Here is a 17,519-nt window from a genome sequence, read left to right as displayed (position 1 = left end):
TCTAGACTTGGTATTATCTGCAGTTCAGAGCATGCACCCATGGACTGTGAAAAAGCCCTTTCCAAATTATTGGGAAATAATTTTAAGAAGTTTTTTCTACATTTTGAACTAAGATCAAGGTCACTTACTATTAGTAAGGGTAGTTTGTGGTTTTGAAATTTGTTTATCTAAGGGCTAGTCATTTGTTGCATGTCTTCCCTAGAGACTGTATTTCTGTGTTATCAGCGCAAAAATTGGGAGCTTGGAAAAGCCAAACCTAGTAAGTCTTACTTGTGCATTTGCAAATATACAAAAGTATTTTTCCTGAAACTTGTTGCTTTAGAGCATCAAGGTAGATCTATAATAAAATACACATTTTATCCTGTAGTCCAAACACATGTAAAATTCATATTGGCTAAAGCCATGAGAGAAAGTTTTGCCTTCAGTTGAATCACTGTAATTTGTTTTGTTTTACTTTTCTTCAAAAGCTGAGGTTTGCCTTAAAGCTTTCTCACCTTCCTGTATTGACATGGTTGTGAAGCATCTGGCTTGGCATGCTGGTGTCCTCACTGAAGGGTACCCTGGCTCTGGCAGTCTGAAAATACCATTTCCCCTTTGGGGGTGGCAGTGGGGATGTGGTCCTGCAAGAGACCCTCCTGTGGCAATGCACCATTTTGGGAATGGATGTTTTCAGACTCTCGATTCTCCAGAAAACACCCTCTGCCTCTCTGCAAGGCCATGCGTGACTTAGCTCTGCATAGGCAGGAAGTCTGGACTGAGGAGAGGATTGTACCCACCTGCTAGCAGGTGGGTGAAAACATATGCAAAGGAATGAGAAATTCCCAGCGAAGTCAGACTTCCACTCTGACATCTGACTTAGGCTCGTGTTAGATACAGATCCTTCTCCCAAAGCAGCTCTTGCAGCAGGAACAAGATCTTTATTTTAGAATTTGCTTCTGCACTACCTGGTGACTTCTATTTTTTAAGGAAAAACCCTGATAGGAAATAAACATTGTATAAAGTGGTGCTTAAAATATTTTGTACACTATGAAGTGAAAATATATGACTCATAGGTTATATAAGTAGTGCAACTGAGAAAATAGGAATCTTGTCTAGATTTCAGCAGGAAAAACAACAAATTGTAATAAAAACCCTGCAAACAATATATATTGTACGTTTCTATGTCTTTTCGTCTTTCCCCAGTGTATGGTATGGATACATTTAAATTTTTAATGCACTTAAGCAAGTGCACGAAGTTACTGGAAATCAATGTTCCCCCTTACCTGTTATTTTTGCCATTTTAATAATAGTATTTTTTGTATAATATGTAAAACAGTGTGTGGGAAATGCATAATGTGCTTCTTAGTCATGGTTGTTTTTACTGCCAGAGTAACCCACATGAAGATTTTTGAAAAGGTCAGATTCTGTGGCATTCTAGGGGAAATCAATGCTTAGTCTCATTGGTTTGTTTATTTGCAAAAGTTTTTCTAACTTAAACCACAGATTATCTACCAAATCCTGGTCTGAATTCTGTCATGGCAGAGGTACAAGAAAGTAAAGACAGCATTGAAGTCAGGCACAAATAGTTGCCTTAAATTTCAAGCTTTTAGAGGCACTACACCCCTCCTTACAGGATCAGCTCTGGCATGCTGCAATTAACCCATTCATTAATTCAGATTATTTGAGGGCCATACCCTGCTATGGTCATTTCACTGACTCCATTTCTGAAGCCCATATTTTTACATTGAAATGAAAGGCAGGATATGGCATCCAAATTTACATATGAATACTCCACTGTATTTGCAATTGCATGCTGTACTGTGCAACCTGCAATTTAAACATCATGCTAGTATTACTAGTGTGAATATTCTTGTGGTTGGGGTCCCCACAGTGCTACCTAACACAGCAATACCCAACAGTGAATGTTATATGAAGAGCTCAAGTTCAAAATTTGCTTTGACAGACAAGGTATATTCATTTAACAGAAGAAAATAACCAAACTATATGGGAACAAAAGGTCAGTTAAAAAACTTAAGTGTTTCAAAACAAACCGTGTATGGTTGTCAGAGAAACACTAGTGTTAAATAGAACTGTGCGTGCTTATAGTGACATTTAGTTTGTACACTAATTAGTTTTAGCTGCAAATGCAAAGAAATTAAGATTCCTCTCTCTTACACATTTGACAGAATTTGTCTTAATATACTATTATTTTCTAGTAGTACTAGTGGTTACAGTTGGATGCAGAATGGCTCTGGCGCTCCACAGTGACCTGTTGGTGAACAAAGCATATTACAATGAATAATATTGTCACAATTACTAACTCCTTTGAGTTAATATTGAAGACACTTTTCCCATTTAATGTAATGAGAGCATGAGCAAACTACATTTTTTTCAGTTAAGTGATGTCATATAAAGATTCAAAAGGTGAGTACTGCTAGGAGAACATAAAATGACATCAGAAAGAAATATTAGCATAGAGGATGGCCTCCTGGGTCCTATCTCATCTAATTGAAGTCATCTAAGTTATATAATGGCATTCATTATTATATTACCTCACTTATATTAGCATATTTATTAGCTCCAGCAATGAGATAACAGAAATTCTATCATCGTGATAGAATTGTGAGTTTTCAGCCTGACTGGGAGACAGTGTCTGCCTTGGCTGGTCTGTCCAGACATCTCATTTATAGAAGTAACCAAAATGAAGTGGTTTGCATCTGATATAAAAGACAGAACCCATCTAACTCACTTAGCCATGCAGGAGTGTGATTCAGGTGCTTAAACATAAGCATACCGTCAAAGATCTGTTGGAGAGTCTGCTGCCTCTCCTGTGGGTGGTCCCTCTTCAGATGCCCTGGGATATCTCAGGTAGTACCAGACATTTGTTTTCAGGCAAGCCCAAGTCCTATGTTTTGGGATGAGTTACTTGGTGGAGGAATCTCTCTTTCCTTTGTGCATGTTGTGATGACCAGATCATGCTAAACACCTAAGCATTTTATTTTTCATGTTGAGAGAAATAATCTACAGATATGTTCTAAAAGGTTTGGTTTATTTTCCTGGTTTAGTCTGTAGTGATTAGACACAGAGCTGCTCAGCAGGTATCTCCAAAAAGACTTGATTTACACATGTTGTTATTTCTTTTACTGTATCTTCTTTTTTCATTATTTTTTTGCTTCTCTTGATCAAGTCTCTCAAATAAACAACCCATCTCTAACTACCTTCACAAGTTTGCTACTACAGATTTTGTAGTTCTGTTCCGTAGTCACTCTGGGATGCGTACGGTATCTCTGATGCAGTCCTATTGTGCTGTTGCCCTTGAAAGATTGTAATCCCTGAAAAGTCCCCAAAAATTTCCTCCAGCCATATTTGAACTGTGGTTACTTCTCTCTTACCCACCTGTGGGATCCAGCCTTCCCTCACAGTGCTAGCTGTAACTTCTGTCTGCTTCTCACAGTATTATCAGTGATGTCTGGAAATTCTCATGTCGTGGTTTCACATTAAGTAGTTTTCCACACCCTATACCCTTAATTTAATCTCAGGATTATGCCAGTCAGGGCCTGGCCAGTGGTTTACTCATTCACTTCCAACACTTACAAAGATGCAGGGGATTATTCCTGAACTTAACCCTGAAGTTGTCCAGATAAACATTTTGTTAGTTGTATGATGGGAGTTGTATAAAATGAAGATTGAATCCATTTGTTCAGTGTTGAGTAAGACAGTACAGAACAGTGCTGACACCTATACACCCATGTAAAGACCTCCCTGAGATAAAGCAGCTCGAAGTGAGCAAGAAGCCACTTACATGCTTAATCACAGACTGATACCATTAAGTACTTAGTACCTGGAACATTTGGGGGAAAGACTTTAATATGATCTTATTATTTTCTTTGGAGAAATCCAGACACAGTCTGTGTAACTGCTCCTGGTTTTGGATCACTCTCAGACATCAGGTCCCAAAGGTTCAAGTTTATCTTTTACTTCTTTGGAATACAGTTTGATGGCAATATCATTGCCATCAATGGTTCTGTTTCCTTCTCTTTAGCTCAGGCAGGAGACATCTCTGTACTTTCCAGTGTCTGGCAGAGATAGGGAACTGGACAGAAGCCAAGAAAGTGGGCTCATTCCAGAGCTCCAAACTGCTTTGCAGTGACTGGCCTGGAAACAAATTTTGAGGAAGTTTTATTCAGGGATTAATTTGTTCAAGTGCTTCACTGCTCTCAGGCTCTTAATAGCCTGAAACTGTTTTGCAGTTGTCCTCTAATGTGAAGAGCTGTGATTATCTTCTTCAGCAAACAAAAGAAAACGAAATCAAGCCCCTCTGCCAGGCCAAGAGCATGGCTTCATCAGCTCGCATGTGCCAGAAATGAGGGAGCTGCATTCTCATATCCCTTCCTCCTTATTGCTCCATCTTAGTCCCTCACTGCCTTGTGCAGTCTCTGGAGCTTGTTTGTACATCCATGAGCTGACACAACACACCAAAGCAGCAGAAACAAACCACACAGAAATGTGGATCATTCTCTCCCCCTTCCTGGGTGGCACTGGCTCACCAAAGAGTCCAGTAAAAGCCAGGAACAGGAGAAGGGGCAGGGAAGTGAAGAAGACCAAGGAAGGAGACCGAGACATGATACTCATGCAAAGTCATGTGTCTGTGGCCAGTCTATCATTACAAAACTCGAGACTTGATAACCACTTGAAATTACAGCTGCAGCAGCCTGAATTCATCTCTCTCACTCTTAGTGTCTGGCTTTCTCAGGGTAAATTACACCCGCAGCTTGTTCCCAACAATGGGAGCATTAAAAGCACTATTTACTATCTACAGAGTCCTAAATAGTTGAAATCTAATTACTTCCAAAAGACTTTCCTTCTTTTGTCCCGTGGTGACCCCGGCATTAAATAGAATTGTTTTGGCCATCTTGCCTAGGAATGAACTTTGAGGAAGCTGGAAGCAAAGTAATGTCTCTAGAAGGCAATTTCCTGAAGAATTCATTGCTGCCAGAATATTTGCTAAGCCTGAACTTGCCCACATTTGGTACACAATGTAAAATAATTCTCCATGCACATGTTCTCCCTAATAACAGGCCCTGGAGTCCTTGGCATTCAGCCTACTGTTGTCTATCTTTGTCTTTTAACATCTTGTGCCGTTGCCTGAGCACATGCTCTGCAGCCTCCCACTCAGCCTTTGGAAATCCTCTGCTCTGCCCACACCTCCTCCAGCTGCCCATGCCAGGCAGCCATGTGAACCCAAACCCCCCAAAGTGAAAGCACAGAGACTCAACTTTCTCCCACCAGTCGAGTCCCCGGGTTTGGGAATGATGTACTTCCCAGGACAAGAGCAGCCTGGAGGACAATTCCTTGGGTCAGGGAAGATCCTCAGCCACACACACACGAAGCCCTAATCTTTTGCCTCCAAGATACTCTCAGTGAACAACACCCACGCACCATTATGTCAGTGGCATCTGCCACATTGCTAGTGGCCTGTGGTCAACAAATCACATGCAGCAAGCCCTCCCACCTGCACTAAAATCTGCCATGGACTGCACAGCAGGGGTGCTGGCTTCCACAGAACAGCTTTTGAAGTATCTGTATGCTGAGTCTCTGGTTAGACTCATCATATGAAGGGATTAGAGGTGCCCTCCCTTTCTCTTTGACCTCTGCCCAGGTAGGTCTGATCTAATAGGGTCCAACAGTCCAAGGTACCTCTGCATCTGTTGCTGAGTGTTAACCTTTGGAGCTTAATGTCAGGAGTGATACAGGTGTATCTAAGCCTGTCAGAAGGAAGGGGAAAGGACCAGGAACTTCTTAAATTTCCTTCGATTAGTGTTTCTTGTGTTTCAAGAGATAATACACTTCAAATTGTACTGATGGGCTTGTAGAAAATGAACCTTCTTCTTGCAGTTCCTTTGACTTTATATCATCTCCATGCATCCACTTCCTCCCTGCTATATATTTTCAGTATGATCTCTTTGTAATTTATATTTGTGTAGTTGTGCAAATGCATAGTTATATTTCCCTGCAGAAAACAGGTGAAACTCCTTTACATCCATGGAAAAGAACACTTTTTTTCTTCCCAGCTTACATAATTTCCCATCTTTTCCCTCAAATTTGTGATCAAGACTTTCTGAATTTTTTTTAATTTTTACACTTATTTATTTTTTATTTAGGTGTTTTTCTCACATTTATTATTTATTTCAGTTTTATGCAATCAGACACAGTTTTAAGTTTTCATAGCAAAATGTCCTAATGTTAATTTATTTATGTTTGGGTTTTATAGAAACAACCATATATTTAATATGTCTTGAATTATTTGGTGGAAATGTTGCTTCATGCAATGTAAATAAACTACAACTAATCTGTCAGTGACTTCTGGTAAACCACAATGTTCATTAACTTCTTTTTAGATCACATTGACAACCATTGGTTACGGAGACAAAACTCCTCTTACTTGGCTTGGAAGGTTGCTTTCTGCAGGATTTGCTCTACTTGGCATTTCTTTCTTTGCACTACCTGCTGTGAGTATGCCTATAAAATCTGTAAAAAGATAATAGAAACTTCCATAGCTCCTGCCACTGCTATGATACAAAAAGCTGAAGGAAGCTGTCTACATGAAGAGCAACTGTTTAAGGCTTTTTGCTCTATGGCAGCACTAGTGAATCGCTATCCAAAATCCAAACAAAAGGTTTGGTGTTGTTGCTTTAGTTTGGGGTTTTTAGTTTCTCTGTCACAGATAAAACTAGGAAATATTCCTAAATTAGGTTGCATACTATTGTGTAAGGTTGAAAATACTTTCTTTTGTTATGAATTGTGCCTTATGTGTTAATAATTTTCTTTCAAATTTTTCAAAACAAGACAAAACAAAAAGTAGATTACATGTTTTTCTGGGTTAGATTATATTGAAAAAAAAAGTGAGATATTTCTAATAGCTCGTCTTGTGTTACCATGTTTAGGCTACCAACAGAGAGTAGAAGAAGGCTTTAAATCAATTAAAGGTTAATATCATTGAATGTAAAAAATGCAACTATCATTTTCTCTGAATGATTGTAAATAAACATTACAGTTTGTTTATGTTTTTTTATCAATGTTCAAGAGACTTTAATAGAAATGAGAATCATCTAATGACTAAAATATAGTGTAGCTTCAGAAATAGCTTCTCATTTCTGTGAGTGAATTTCCTTTCTTTTTCAAATTGTTATTCAACAAGTGTGAATTGAGAAGTGACATTTGTATTTTTTGTATTGTCTCCAGTGTAACACATTTTAATATTTTAATACTCAGACACATTATCTATAGATCACTATAAAACATGTCTGTTATAATACTTCATTTGTTTTCAACCACATAGACAAACCAAGATTAAAAGTCAACATTTGCCAACAGCATTAAATCAGCTGATGCACTGCATTTATTTCTTACTCTAGGTACAGCATTTCAGTATCTTTGGCATACTACAATGCATTATGATTATAATTATAATACATTACCTGTTTGTGAATATTTGACATTTATTGACACCTACTGTAATTAATTCCTTTTGTCACCTAGTCACCACTAACGAGAAAGTTAGTCTTAGCAGCACTACAATGAAAAGATGATTAACCCATATTAGAGGTGCCAGAACTTCTGTTCTTCATGTCATACCTATGCACAGATAATAATATTCCTCATAAACACTTCTGTGCTGAATCTGTCTGTAAAACAAGAGGTATGTGTGAAATTTATGCACTTCTAATAGTATATTATTCTGACTAAGAATCAAGTGGAAATATTCTTCCTTATAATGCAGACATACCCCAACAGAATTATTACACTCCTTGCAAGTCAAGGAGGAAAACATTCTCAGCCTTTGGATCTGTTCAACAGGAGTCAAATTTATCTTACTCAAAGGTAAAAAGGCTAAAATGGGAGAAGTTTCATAATCAACTTTTTTTCATAGCCTACAGAATAAACTATGGGCACTATTTAGGTGGGAAAGAATGAGAAGAAATGGTCTTAATCTGTTAAGAAAAGCATTTTTTAACTTTTCTAAAATCAAAGGTTATAATGAGTACTGCAGATATGAATTCTGGGGTCCACATCTACTTGGTGTATCTGCCAACTGGTCATTTCATCATCCGCTGAATATTCCTGCTTGATTTTATAAATATATATCTATATCTGTCTCCATGGCCTTTATCACTGCAGAAATGTAGTGCAGCACAAACCCAGGTAATGGCTGGGATGGCTGGTCATTGGTAGTGCCACAGATGTTATGTAAGGAGTCTCCTGCTGCACCACGAAAGGGGCACTGGTGCTGTGCCTTATACTGTCATATACTGTCATAAATGTGTCATCTGAAGCAATCATATGGTGTAACGTCTTCATAAAATCTTTGTAATTAATTATGTATATTTGCTGGAAAACTACCTACACACTGATAAATTACATACTGTATTGCAGGGCATCCTTGGCTCGGGATTCGCGTTGAAAGTGCAGGAACAGCATCGTCAGAAACACTTTGAGAAAAGAAGGAATCCAGCTGCAAGTCTAATTCAGGTAAATATGAAATCACAAAAAAGATAATAGCATGTGATTTAAAGTACGGATTGGAGAGAGTCTTATTATTTCAATTTAGAAAGTTTTGTGGAAATGAAGTTTAACTGGTTAGTTTAATGAAATAACTGTATCTAGTGACTGCTATGTGTTCCATAATTCTGTATAGAATCATAGAATCATTTAAGTTGGAAAAGACCTATAAGATCAAGTCCAACTGTATATGGCATTTTTAAGTGTAGTTTTCGAGTTCTTTTATCCATGTTGAAGAAACCAAGGCAAGGATGACAAATGCATGCCTGCCGTTAGAAAATTATTTGGGAAAAGAGGATTGATCCTTAGACAACCCAACTGACAGTGCAGCACTCTTGCCTATACTAAGCTACTTTTTATTTATTACAGGGTTTAGAGTGTTCCAGTGAGTGATATACTTGGTGAAGACAAAAAGTGTCCTGCACAGAGAATTGCTTTCACTGTTAGTCAATTCTAAACATAGAAATGTAGGCACTAACAATTCCAAAATATCTGAAATTCTGTGAAGTTGTTTCAGCTCCAGTATCGACATGATGGTGCAGGTCAACAAAAAGTGGCATGATATGTGTTAAGCAGCTGTTTTGCGTAGGTTTTTTCCCTAACTCACAGTCCTAGTCAAAAATGAGAAAATCCTCTAAAGAATAATTTTGCACCACACTTTACTCTACTTGATGCACTGAGAAAAAAAGGGGGGAAATAATCTTCTAGAACCCTAGTTTCTTTTCTTGGGATGCCAAATTTTCTATGTGTGCCATTTATGCTGGCTTTTAATTTTGAAATAGTAAGTCCAAAAAAAGAAGTTGAGTGCAAATATGCTAGAGTTCCATGTTAAGTACAGGACAGATGTGAGACTGTCTTTGAAGCTTTCCTAAAGTTAATAAATGTTTTCTGTTATTACAGTTCAATTATTATTAAATAATAAATATTTAAGATTTAATATTTGTTATAATAATTAATAAAAATAAGTCCACTCCTTTTGTGTCTATTGTACTTTAGAATGACTGTCTAACATATTTTCTAACACATATATTCTAATCTACTTGTTCCAAGTTTGGTTGCCAAAGGAAACATATAATAGATTAAGGTTTTGAATGTAGCTATTCTTATTATTTTATTTATATATTAGTAAGATTATATTAGTAAAACAGCATGCTAAATAGATTACCAGTAGCTATCTGATTGATTTCAGAGAGTGACTCCCAACAGGTAAAATCACTGTGAAAGGAAAACATCTGTTGTGGGATTCCATGACGAAGGCTTTTCAGCACTTACATGTTCATTTACGTGTTTAACACATTCAGTGATCCAAAAATTAATATCAAATTGTTGCTAGACATATTTGAGGATGGAACAAGGCTGGCAGAATAGGAAATATGAGGGCAGGCTCATGGGAAAAAAACAAGGATGATCTGGGTGACTTTTAGGGTGAAATAATTCCTGCCAAATGTCTTAATACAACAAATACAAAACTTGACCTAGAAACAGTGAATTCAGATTATTACAAGACACCTCTATCCCAGTATTAGTGACACCAGAAAGGATTTGATGAAGCAGAAGAAACACAGAGAAAGAGCAGGAAATGAAGGTCAAGAGCTTCATACAGGTTCCCAGTATGTTCCTCCACCTGGTTTTATTACAGTCCTTAGATACAGAACCATAAACATAACAAGAAGAAAGCTGTTATTACCACTGTAGTGTATGATGATGCTCATATTAATATACTATATATCAATTCAGCATCCAAAGTTTGTAAGTGAGACTGGAATACTGGAGAAAGCAAATAAAACATTGGAAGAAAATGAGTCAAGGACTGGAGAAAATTTCATGTTCATCATTGGAAGAAAATGAGTCAAGGACTGGAGAAAATTTCATGTTCATAAATGCAGGCTGTGTCTGAACTGCATATCATCATGCCCACGATTTTTTAAATTGTGTGTTCTAGCTATTGATAAGGAACTCCTATGGAAATCAGTGTGGAAATATTATCAGGATAATGTCTATTTTCTAATCAGTTACTCTGTAGAATTAGTTTGTGCTAACTCTTCTGTTGCCACAGATAGACTGTTTGCCAGAGCCTTTACCTGACTTAAAGATAGCTGTAGAAAATTGAAATGTTTCATATGGACATACTTTTCTCAATTCTTTAGCTTGTAAAAAATATTCAGTGTGAGAATTATTTTAACATAATTCCAGAAAGGAAGTCCTGGAACCTACAGGACTATTAAATGTAGCACACAGAAACATAGCAAGTAACTCTGGATATAAGGCAAAATCAATTACTTTTGAATTAAAAATAATAAAGACATTTTTGACAATGAGAATGATCAACAAACTAAGCAAGTTATAAAGTGAGTGACAGGTTCTCCATCTGTAGATGAAGACTAGGTGTGTTTCTGGGATATATGTAGAGGAAAACACAGGGTATTATATTCCATATAATACCTAGATGATATATAATGGTTGACAATACATAGGAAGTGCAGATACTCAGCTAGTACAAATTAATATAGTTATGCTGACATCAGGGAAAGTGTTCCAGCTTGTGGAACCAAGGCTCTGTCTTACTCTCTACACGCAGATATAAATCTAAGCAGTGGATAGATTTTCAATGCTATGCTTTGGTTACTCACCTTTGAAATTATTAATTTTGTGGTTTTAAACATTTAGCAGTGTTTCAAACCACAGAAAATGCTTCTCTTTTCTTCTAAATACTTTTTGCCTGGTTTTCATTATAATTTGCAGAATGTATTATGACAGTTTCTTTACCTCAGACTGCAAGTTTGTGCGGGTGTCCCCTATGGACTTGTCACAAATAAATCCATGCAATGCTTCTCTAAGTACCTTTATGGGCTGAATATCTTCTGGTGCTTTCATGGAGCCAGTAACTCTTACCTCACCTGTAAAGTGTACTGTGATTCACAAAAGTTTTGGTATGTTTTTACTGGTACTTCCTGAATCAACATAACAGAGCACATTCCAATCTGAGCAAAATCCCCTCACTCCACTACTGCCGTGCAGTCAGTGCCGTGCCATTGTCACTTCATTTTCTTGGTTCCTTTGTGCTTTTCTATTGTTTCCCCATACCAGGCTTCCTGGCGGTTTTATTCTACCGATGCCAGCCGAACAAACCTGACAGCCACCTGGCGATATTATGAAAGTATTCTTCCTCCCCTCAGGCATGTATCAGTGCTATGAATGATAAGAGAAAGACATGACTTGTATTGGTGACTAATCTGCTTTTCAATTTTTTGTTTCATCCCCTGCTCCCTCTTGCCTTGTTTTTTCTTTTTTTACCACATATCCTGCACGTAGTGTGTATGGCGTAGTTATGCTGCTGATGAGAAATCGGTTTCCATTGCTACCTGGAAGCCTCATTTGAAGGCCTTGCATACCTGCAGCCCTACAAAGTAGGTACAAATACAGCAGCTGGTGCTGTTCTTGATGTCTGTTCAAGCTTATAGAGAACTAGTGTTTGTCTGTTTCGTCTTGGTTTGTTTTCTTAAATCCTCTCAAGTCCTCTCATTAAAAATTTCAACTAACAAATGAAATCAATATTATCTAGGAACCTAGGACAGTGGGACAAATACAAATCATTGCCATTCATCTAAGAAATGCACAAGCATTAGAAACATTTTCCCAAAAACCCACTTGTGCATCAAGGTTAATGTTTCACCCTGTTCCAAATTATCTTTAAGAAGGAAAATATTAACTTTGATGCAGAGCTTGATGCTTGATTCAGTGGTATATTTACACCTGTGCCTCTGTAAAAGGCTATCGCTACTGATCTACCTTTCTGAAGGAAGGGTACCTTGTGGTATTCTGGAGGTAAATGCACTGGGGAATTTGCTTCTTTTTGTCATAATGTCTGACATATTCAGTATTTCCTTAGGGAAAATATATATTCATTAATACACACAGTCAGTGGAAGATGACTAAAAAGACCTGATGCCACAGTTTGGCAGACAGGAAATATTTTATATCCTAATTTGGGTGAGAATTCACAGAGCACTGGCTACCCAAGACTTTTCAATAATTCAGTAAAAGATTTAGTAGAAGGCAGTAAGTTGACTGATTCAATATGGGGCACCGATCAGGAAGTAAAAGATACTTGATAAAGATCAAAAAGGAGAGCACTAAGAGCCTTATGGGAAAGCTCTGATAAGCATCCTAACTGTTGTTATTGCAGACAGTGCAAGAGAATTAGTGGTTTCTCTCAAAGCTGGGTGATGAACATCCACATGACAGTTAAAAGGTAATTGTGTGCCAAAAAGCTCAGCCAAAAGGAAGTTTGGCTGGGTGTCTAAAGCTGATCTTTGAATTTCAAAGAGTTGACAAGAACAGAGCCGTAAGTAATCTATTACCATAACTGTAATTCCAAAATGCTCTAAACTAAAAGGAGCTTTCAGATTAAAAGTTACGTGGAACATTGATTTTCTTACATATACAAACAGGTTGAAGGCAACATTGGTATAAATGGATAGATATAAAATTACATAAATAATGAAGCTGTATCCCATATAAAATATTCTAAAATACGACTGTCCCTCAAAACTGCATCTACTTGTTGTTTTAAATAAGGATATTGCCATGCTATCATAAAATTAAACCTTTTTATTTACCAGAAATAAATTTATCTAAAAAGAGCCTACAGCTTTCTGTTATATATGTGTCAGCAATGCATTTTGCCTGAGTGCTTTGCCAACTCAGTCTGCAGTGGTATGTACAAAGCATGTTATGCATGTGTCAAAACAACTGAAAAGTTTCTTTTCCAGAAGCATTGTAGTTATGAGTCTTGCTTGAATGCTTTTGTGGTTGCAATGTTATGTGTGTGTTGTACACCAATTAACATACCCATTTACATGTATCATATATCTAACATTATCTGTAACTAAGTAATGTGATTGCTATCTGCATAACAATTACGTTTTTCCCTCCCACTCCCTGACCCGAAGAAAAGAACAAGGGGAATCTTCTAGCAGGTTTGTAGTTCCTTTATTTCTTTTATCTGTGAAATTACTGTTTCCTAATAGCTTTTAGATGTCTTGAGTTCTGTACAGTAGGTTCAGTGAACTGTAACTGTTGATAGATAACAATCACAAGCTGGAGTTTTTTTAACTCGTATTAATAGACTAATGCTGCTGAAATTTGCTTTTTTGTCCCAATTTTTGTGTGGAAAAAGTAGGCATTTTTTTACATTTCTAGTCCCATGTTTTAACTTTGAGGGGCTCAGGTTGAACAGGGGCAGAGCAGCCAGTGGAGCAGCCTCCCCAGACCCAGTGCCTGGGCAAGGGCACAGCCCCAGCTTCTGCCATAAAATCATTGCTCGCGGTTTCCAGAAATCAGAGTGGAAATTACAGGCATGTAGTTTCATTTGGCTTTGTGAACAAGCCCACCAGCCCTCCATTGCAGGGGAAGGACCCTCCAACAGGGCTGTTTGGATGTCACCGTGGCAAGGGTCGGTGCTGCCCTGCATGAGTATCCTCAGCACTTCCTCAGTACTGTGACTCCAGGTTTCCTAACTTTTCTATCATCCACTCCTAAGGAGTGTTTTGGGACACAGCAGATGGGGGGAAAGCAGGACTGCAGTGGCTCACCTGCTTCCGGCTGCACAGTTTGCACTCTCACATGGCGCAGTTCAGGTAGAGGAGGCAGCCTGGTATCTCTCCTAAAGCAAGCACCACCACTGATGGCTGGGAGGGCAGGTGAATTTGCACCCAGCCTAGATACCAGCTTAAGACCAGCTGCCTACAGCAGGCAAAGGCAAGCCTTGGCAGGGCTATCCTCACCAGGTAAATAAAGCCCTGGAAATGCACATCCTAAGGCAGCTGGAGAGAATGCTGGTCTTTGCTGTTCTGGTAGCCCAAACCCTTGGGAAAAGGAAGGGGCTCAATAGTTAGAAGAGAAATTACTCTATCTCGGAGACTCGCTAGGGATGGGAATCAGCAGGTATTTGGCAGCTGGCACTGCAGTATCAGCATGGTCAGAGAATAGCAGAGTGTACCTACCAGCAGAAAACTCTGAAAAGCCAAGGAAAAAAGTGTTGGTGATATATCAACCCCCAAAGTACACGCACCCCAGAGTTGCACTGTGGTTCACAAACCCTTCTGGGTTATTCAGTCAGAGATGAAAGCCTTCACATCAATTACTCATGTCCCATTCCACTTTCCAGGTTGCTTCTCTGGCATTTGATTCCATCCTCTTCCTTACAGTGCATGCATCTGCTTTTATTGTCCTAGTAACTCAAGGGGACTAGATTTGCTGTGTCAGTTCTGTGGCTTTTCATATACATAACCTCCATAGGCTTGCTAGCAACATATTGATGTCTTCAAATTATTACAGCTTGATCCAAACTTTTTGCACTCACTAGCTGTATTTCTCACTCTTTCAACAGCAACATTTAAAATTGACATTTTGAAAGGTGAGACTAAAGTTGACAGCAAATGAGTACCTTCCCCTAAAAATGTGACTTTTGCAGAGTGGCAAGCTATTCCCAGTTGTACCTACAAGCACTCAAAGAGAGAAATTTACTTACAATAGCTGGAAGCTAGATCCAAAAAAAAAAACCAAACCAAACATCCAGCTGTCAGAACTATAATTCACGCTCCATATTAGTGATAACTGTTGTGGCTTTAAGAGAAGTCAGTGATTTAGCCAGATTTTTTCACTTTATTTTCACTGAATGGAAGATCACAGAATCACAGAATATGCTAAGTTGGATCATTGAGTCCAACTCGTGGCCCTGCACAGGACCATCCACAAGAGTCACACCATGTGCCTGAGAATATCACCCAAACATTTCTTGAAATCTATTAGACTTAGTTCTGTGACCACTTCCCTGGGGAACCTGTTTCAGTGCCCAACCACCGTCTGGGTGAAGAACCTTTTTCTAATATCTAACCCAAACCTGCCCTGACACAACTTCAGGCCATTCCCTCGGGTCCTGTCACTGCTCACCAGAGAAGAGATCAGTGTCTGCCCCTCGTCTTCCCCTCATGAGGAAGTCGTAGATTGCAATGAGATCTCCCCTCAGTCTCCTCCAGGTTGAACAGAACAAGTGCCCTCAGCCACTCCTCATATGGTTTCCCCTCAAGGCCCTTCGCCATCTTTGTTGCCCTCCTTTGGACACTCTCTAAGAGCTTAATATCTTTCTTATATTGTGGTGCCCAAAACCACACACAATATTCAAGGTGAGGCCACCCCAGTGCAGAGCAGAGCAGGACAATCCTCTCCCGTGACCAGCTGGTGATGCTTTGCCTGATGCCCCCCAGGACATGGTTGGCCCTCCTGGCTGCCAGGGCACTGCTGATTCATATTCAACTTGCCATCAATCAGGACTCCCAGGTCCCTTTCTGTGGCACTGCTTTCCAGCATCTCATTCTCAGTCTGGACATACATCCACGGTTGCCCCATCCCGGGTGCAGAATTTGGCACTTCCCAAGGTGTTTGTCCCTTCAGAAACTCCTAACTAATATGTGCACTGCTGCAAATTAGTGCATGTGTAAAAATGAACTAGTTAACTCCTGAGATCCTGGTCTACAGTAAAAACCCTACAGACTACTCTGTGCCTTTAAAAAAGTTGCCTTTTGTCAGTGGTTGTTTATCACTCTTATGCTTACATATTACTATATTTTTGTATCACTGAAATTACATGTGGTGTATGTGGTCTTTTGTGGCAAAAATGTAAATGCAAACTGCTGCAAAGTACTTTGAGATAAATGTCCTCCACTATTTAACTTGTTTCTTCCTGCAATGCTAATGCATGGGATACTGTGTGAACTAAGTAAGCTGCTTGTTTCACTCTTTAAAGAAGATGTGTTTGCACAAGTAGTGCGTTGAATTACTTTCTCTGTAGTTCATTCTATTAACAGTGGAGAAAAACTTTTATTGCTTTTGATAAAAGTTATTTTCTTTCCTACCAGATTGACTTATATTTACAGAAATTAATTTTTGCATTTTTTCATGTATAGACCTACAGTCTTTTATTAGGTAACCAATTGTTGCTGTACATTTGAGTTGACAGCTTATGAGGCTGTAGCTTCACATTGATTTTAATAAAAATATGTATGTTGTATTTCCCAAAATATTACACACAAATATTATAAATAATCATTCATCAAAGTATTGGTAGACAACCTCTCTAGTGTATCCACACTGTAAATGAGATATTTCTATAATCAGTTCTAGAGTTCTGCAAGTTATTTCAAAAGGCTATATATTAAATTCTCAATATCTACAAATCCATACACTGAACACAAATAATATTTATTTCTGTTCAATTATACAACACAGATGAAATTGTTCCTGTGCAGGAAACTAGATAAAGGCTGATCAATCTTTTGACATCCTCAGAATGTGAGCAGCCTTAGGCTCTGTGTAGGACATGCACTGAATTTCTGCAAAGGATGAATGTCACCCATCTAGTGTTGTAACCCATGAGCCTGAATATTAATTCCTTGTTCAGAGAGATCTCTCTGGTGCAAGAAGGAGAAGTTTTGCCAATATAGGAGTTTGAGTGGAAAACTCATCCCTGTTCTGTGGGAAACAAATGATACTCTGGAATTCTCTCCACCTCCTATACCATATCTGTTTCTAAAAGTAGATTTAATGTAAACACTCTGCATGCACCATATGAAAAAGAAAACTGCCAGTGATGCATAATCTAACTTGAGGTGGAAAGCCTAACCCCTTACCTAGCACTGAAATGCTTTGTAACACGGTCCTCTATCTCCCCTCACTCCTAGTAAGCTTTGTAGTAATAAACAGAAGCTCTTCAGGATGTACACGCCTCGGAAACATAGGTATTCAGCATCCTGCCTATTCATATGATGTTTGAGAATGCCAACTAACATCAGGTGCATGATTCATTTATTTCCCCTCCTTAGCATTTTAAATTCCTTACTTCTCCAAACAATGTTTCTTAATTTATTTATTTTTAAGTGCTTGTAAATCCCTTGTTGCTTGTTGCCTGCAATGCCATTAAC

The 17,519-nt window shown here is 38.5% G+C and overlaps 1 protein-coding gene across 3 annotated transcripts in view; it reads left to right on the top strand.

Moving 5' to 3' along the window:
* The window catches only part of KCNQ5 (potassium voltage-gated channel subfamily Q member 5), a 284,924-nt gene that overhangs the window by 233,673 nt on the left and 33,732 nt on the right, over positions 1-17,519 (top strand). The window contains exons 6-10 of one of the 3 annotated variants that reach the window (XM_032682902.1): positions 6,378-6,488; positions 8,413-8,508; positions 11,851-11,945; positions 13,491-13,517; positions 17,280-17,336. In XM_032682902.1, the coding sequence (XP_032538793.1) occupies positions 6,378-6,488; positions 8,413-8,508; positions 11,851-11,945; positions 13,491-13,517; positions 17,280-17,336 (386 nt within the window). The remainder of the gene's footprint in view (positions 1-6,377; positions 6,489-8,412; positions 8,509-11,850; positions 11,946-13,490; positions 13,518-17,279; positions 17,337-17,519) is intronic. The other 2 variants (XM_032682900.1, XM_032682901.1) reach the window with 2 other exon arrangements.

The sequence above is a fragment of the Chiroxiphia lanceolata genome, chromosome 3 (assembly GCF_009829145.1).
Source record: "Chiroxiphia lanceolata isolate bChiLan1 chromosome 3, bChiLan1.pri, whole genome shotgun sequence".
NCBI classification, from domain to species: domain Eukaryota; kingdom Metazoa; phylum Chordata; class Aves; order Passeriformes; family Pipridae; genus Chiroxiphia; species Chiroxiphia lanceolata.
Note: the sequence above shows the minus strand (reverse complement) of the source record. Positions and strands in the feature narration are given on the sequence as shown.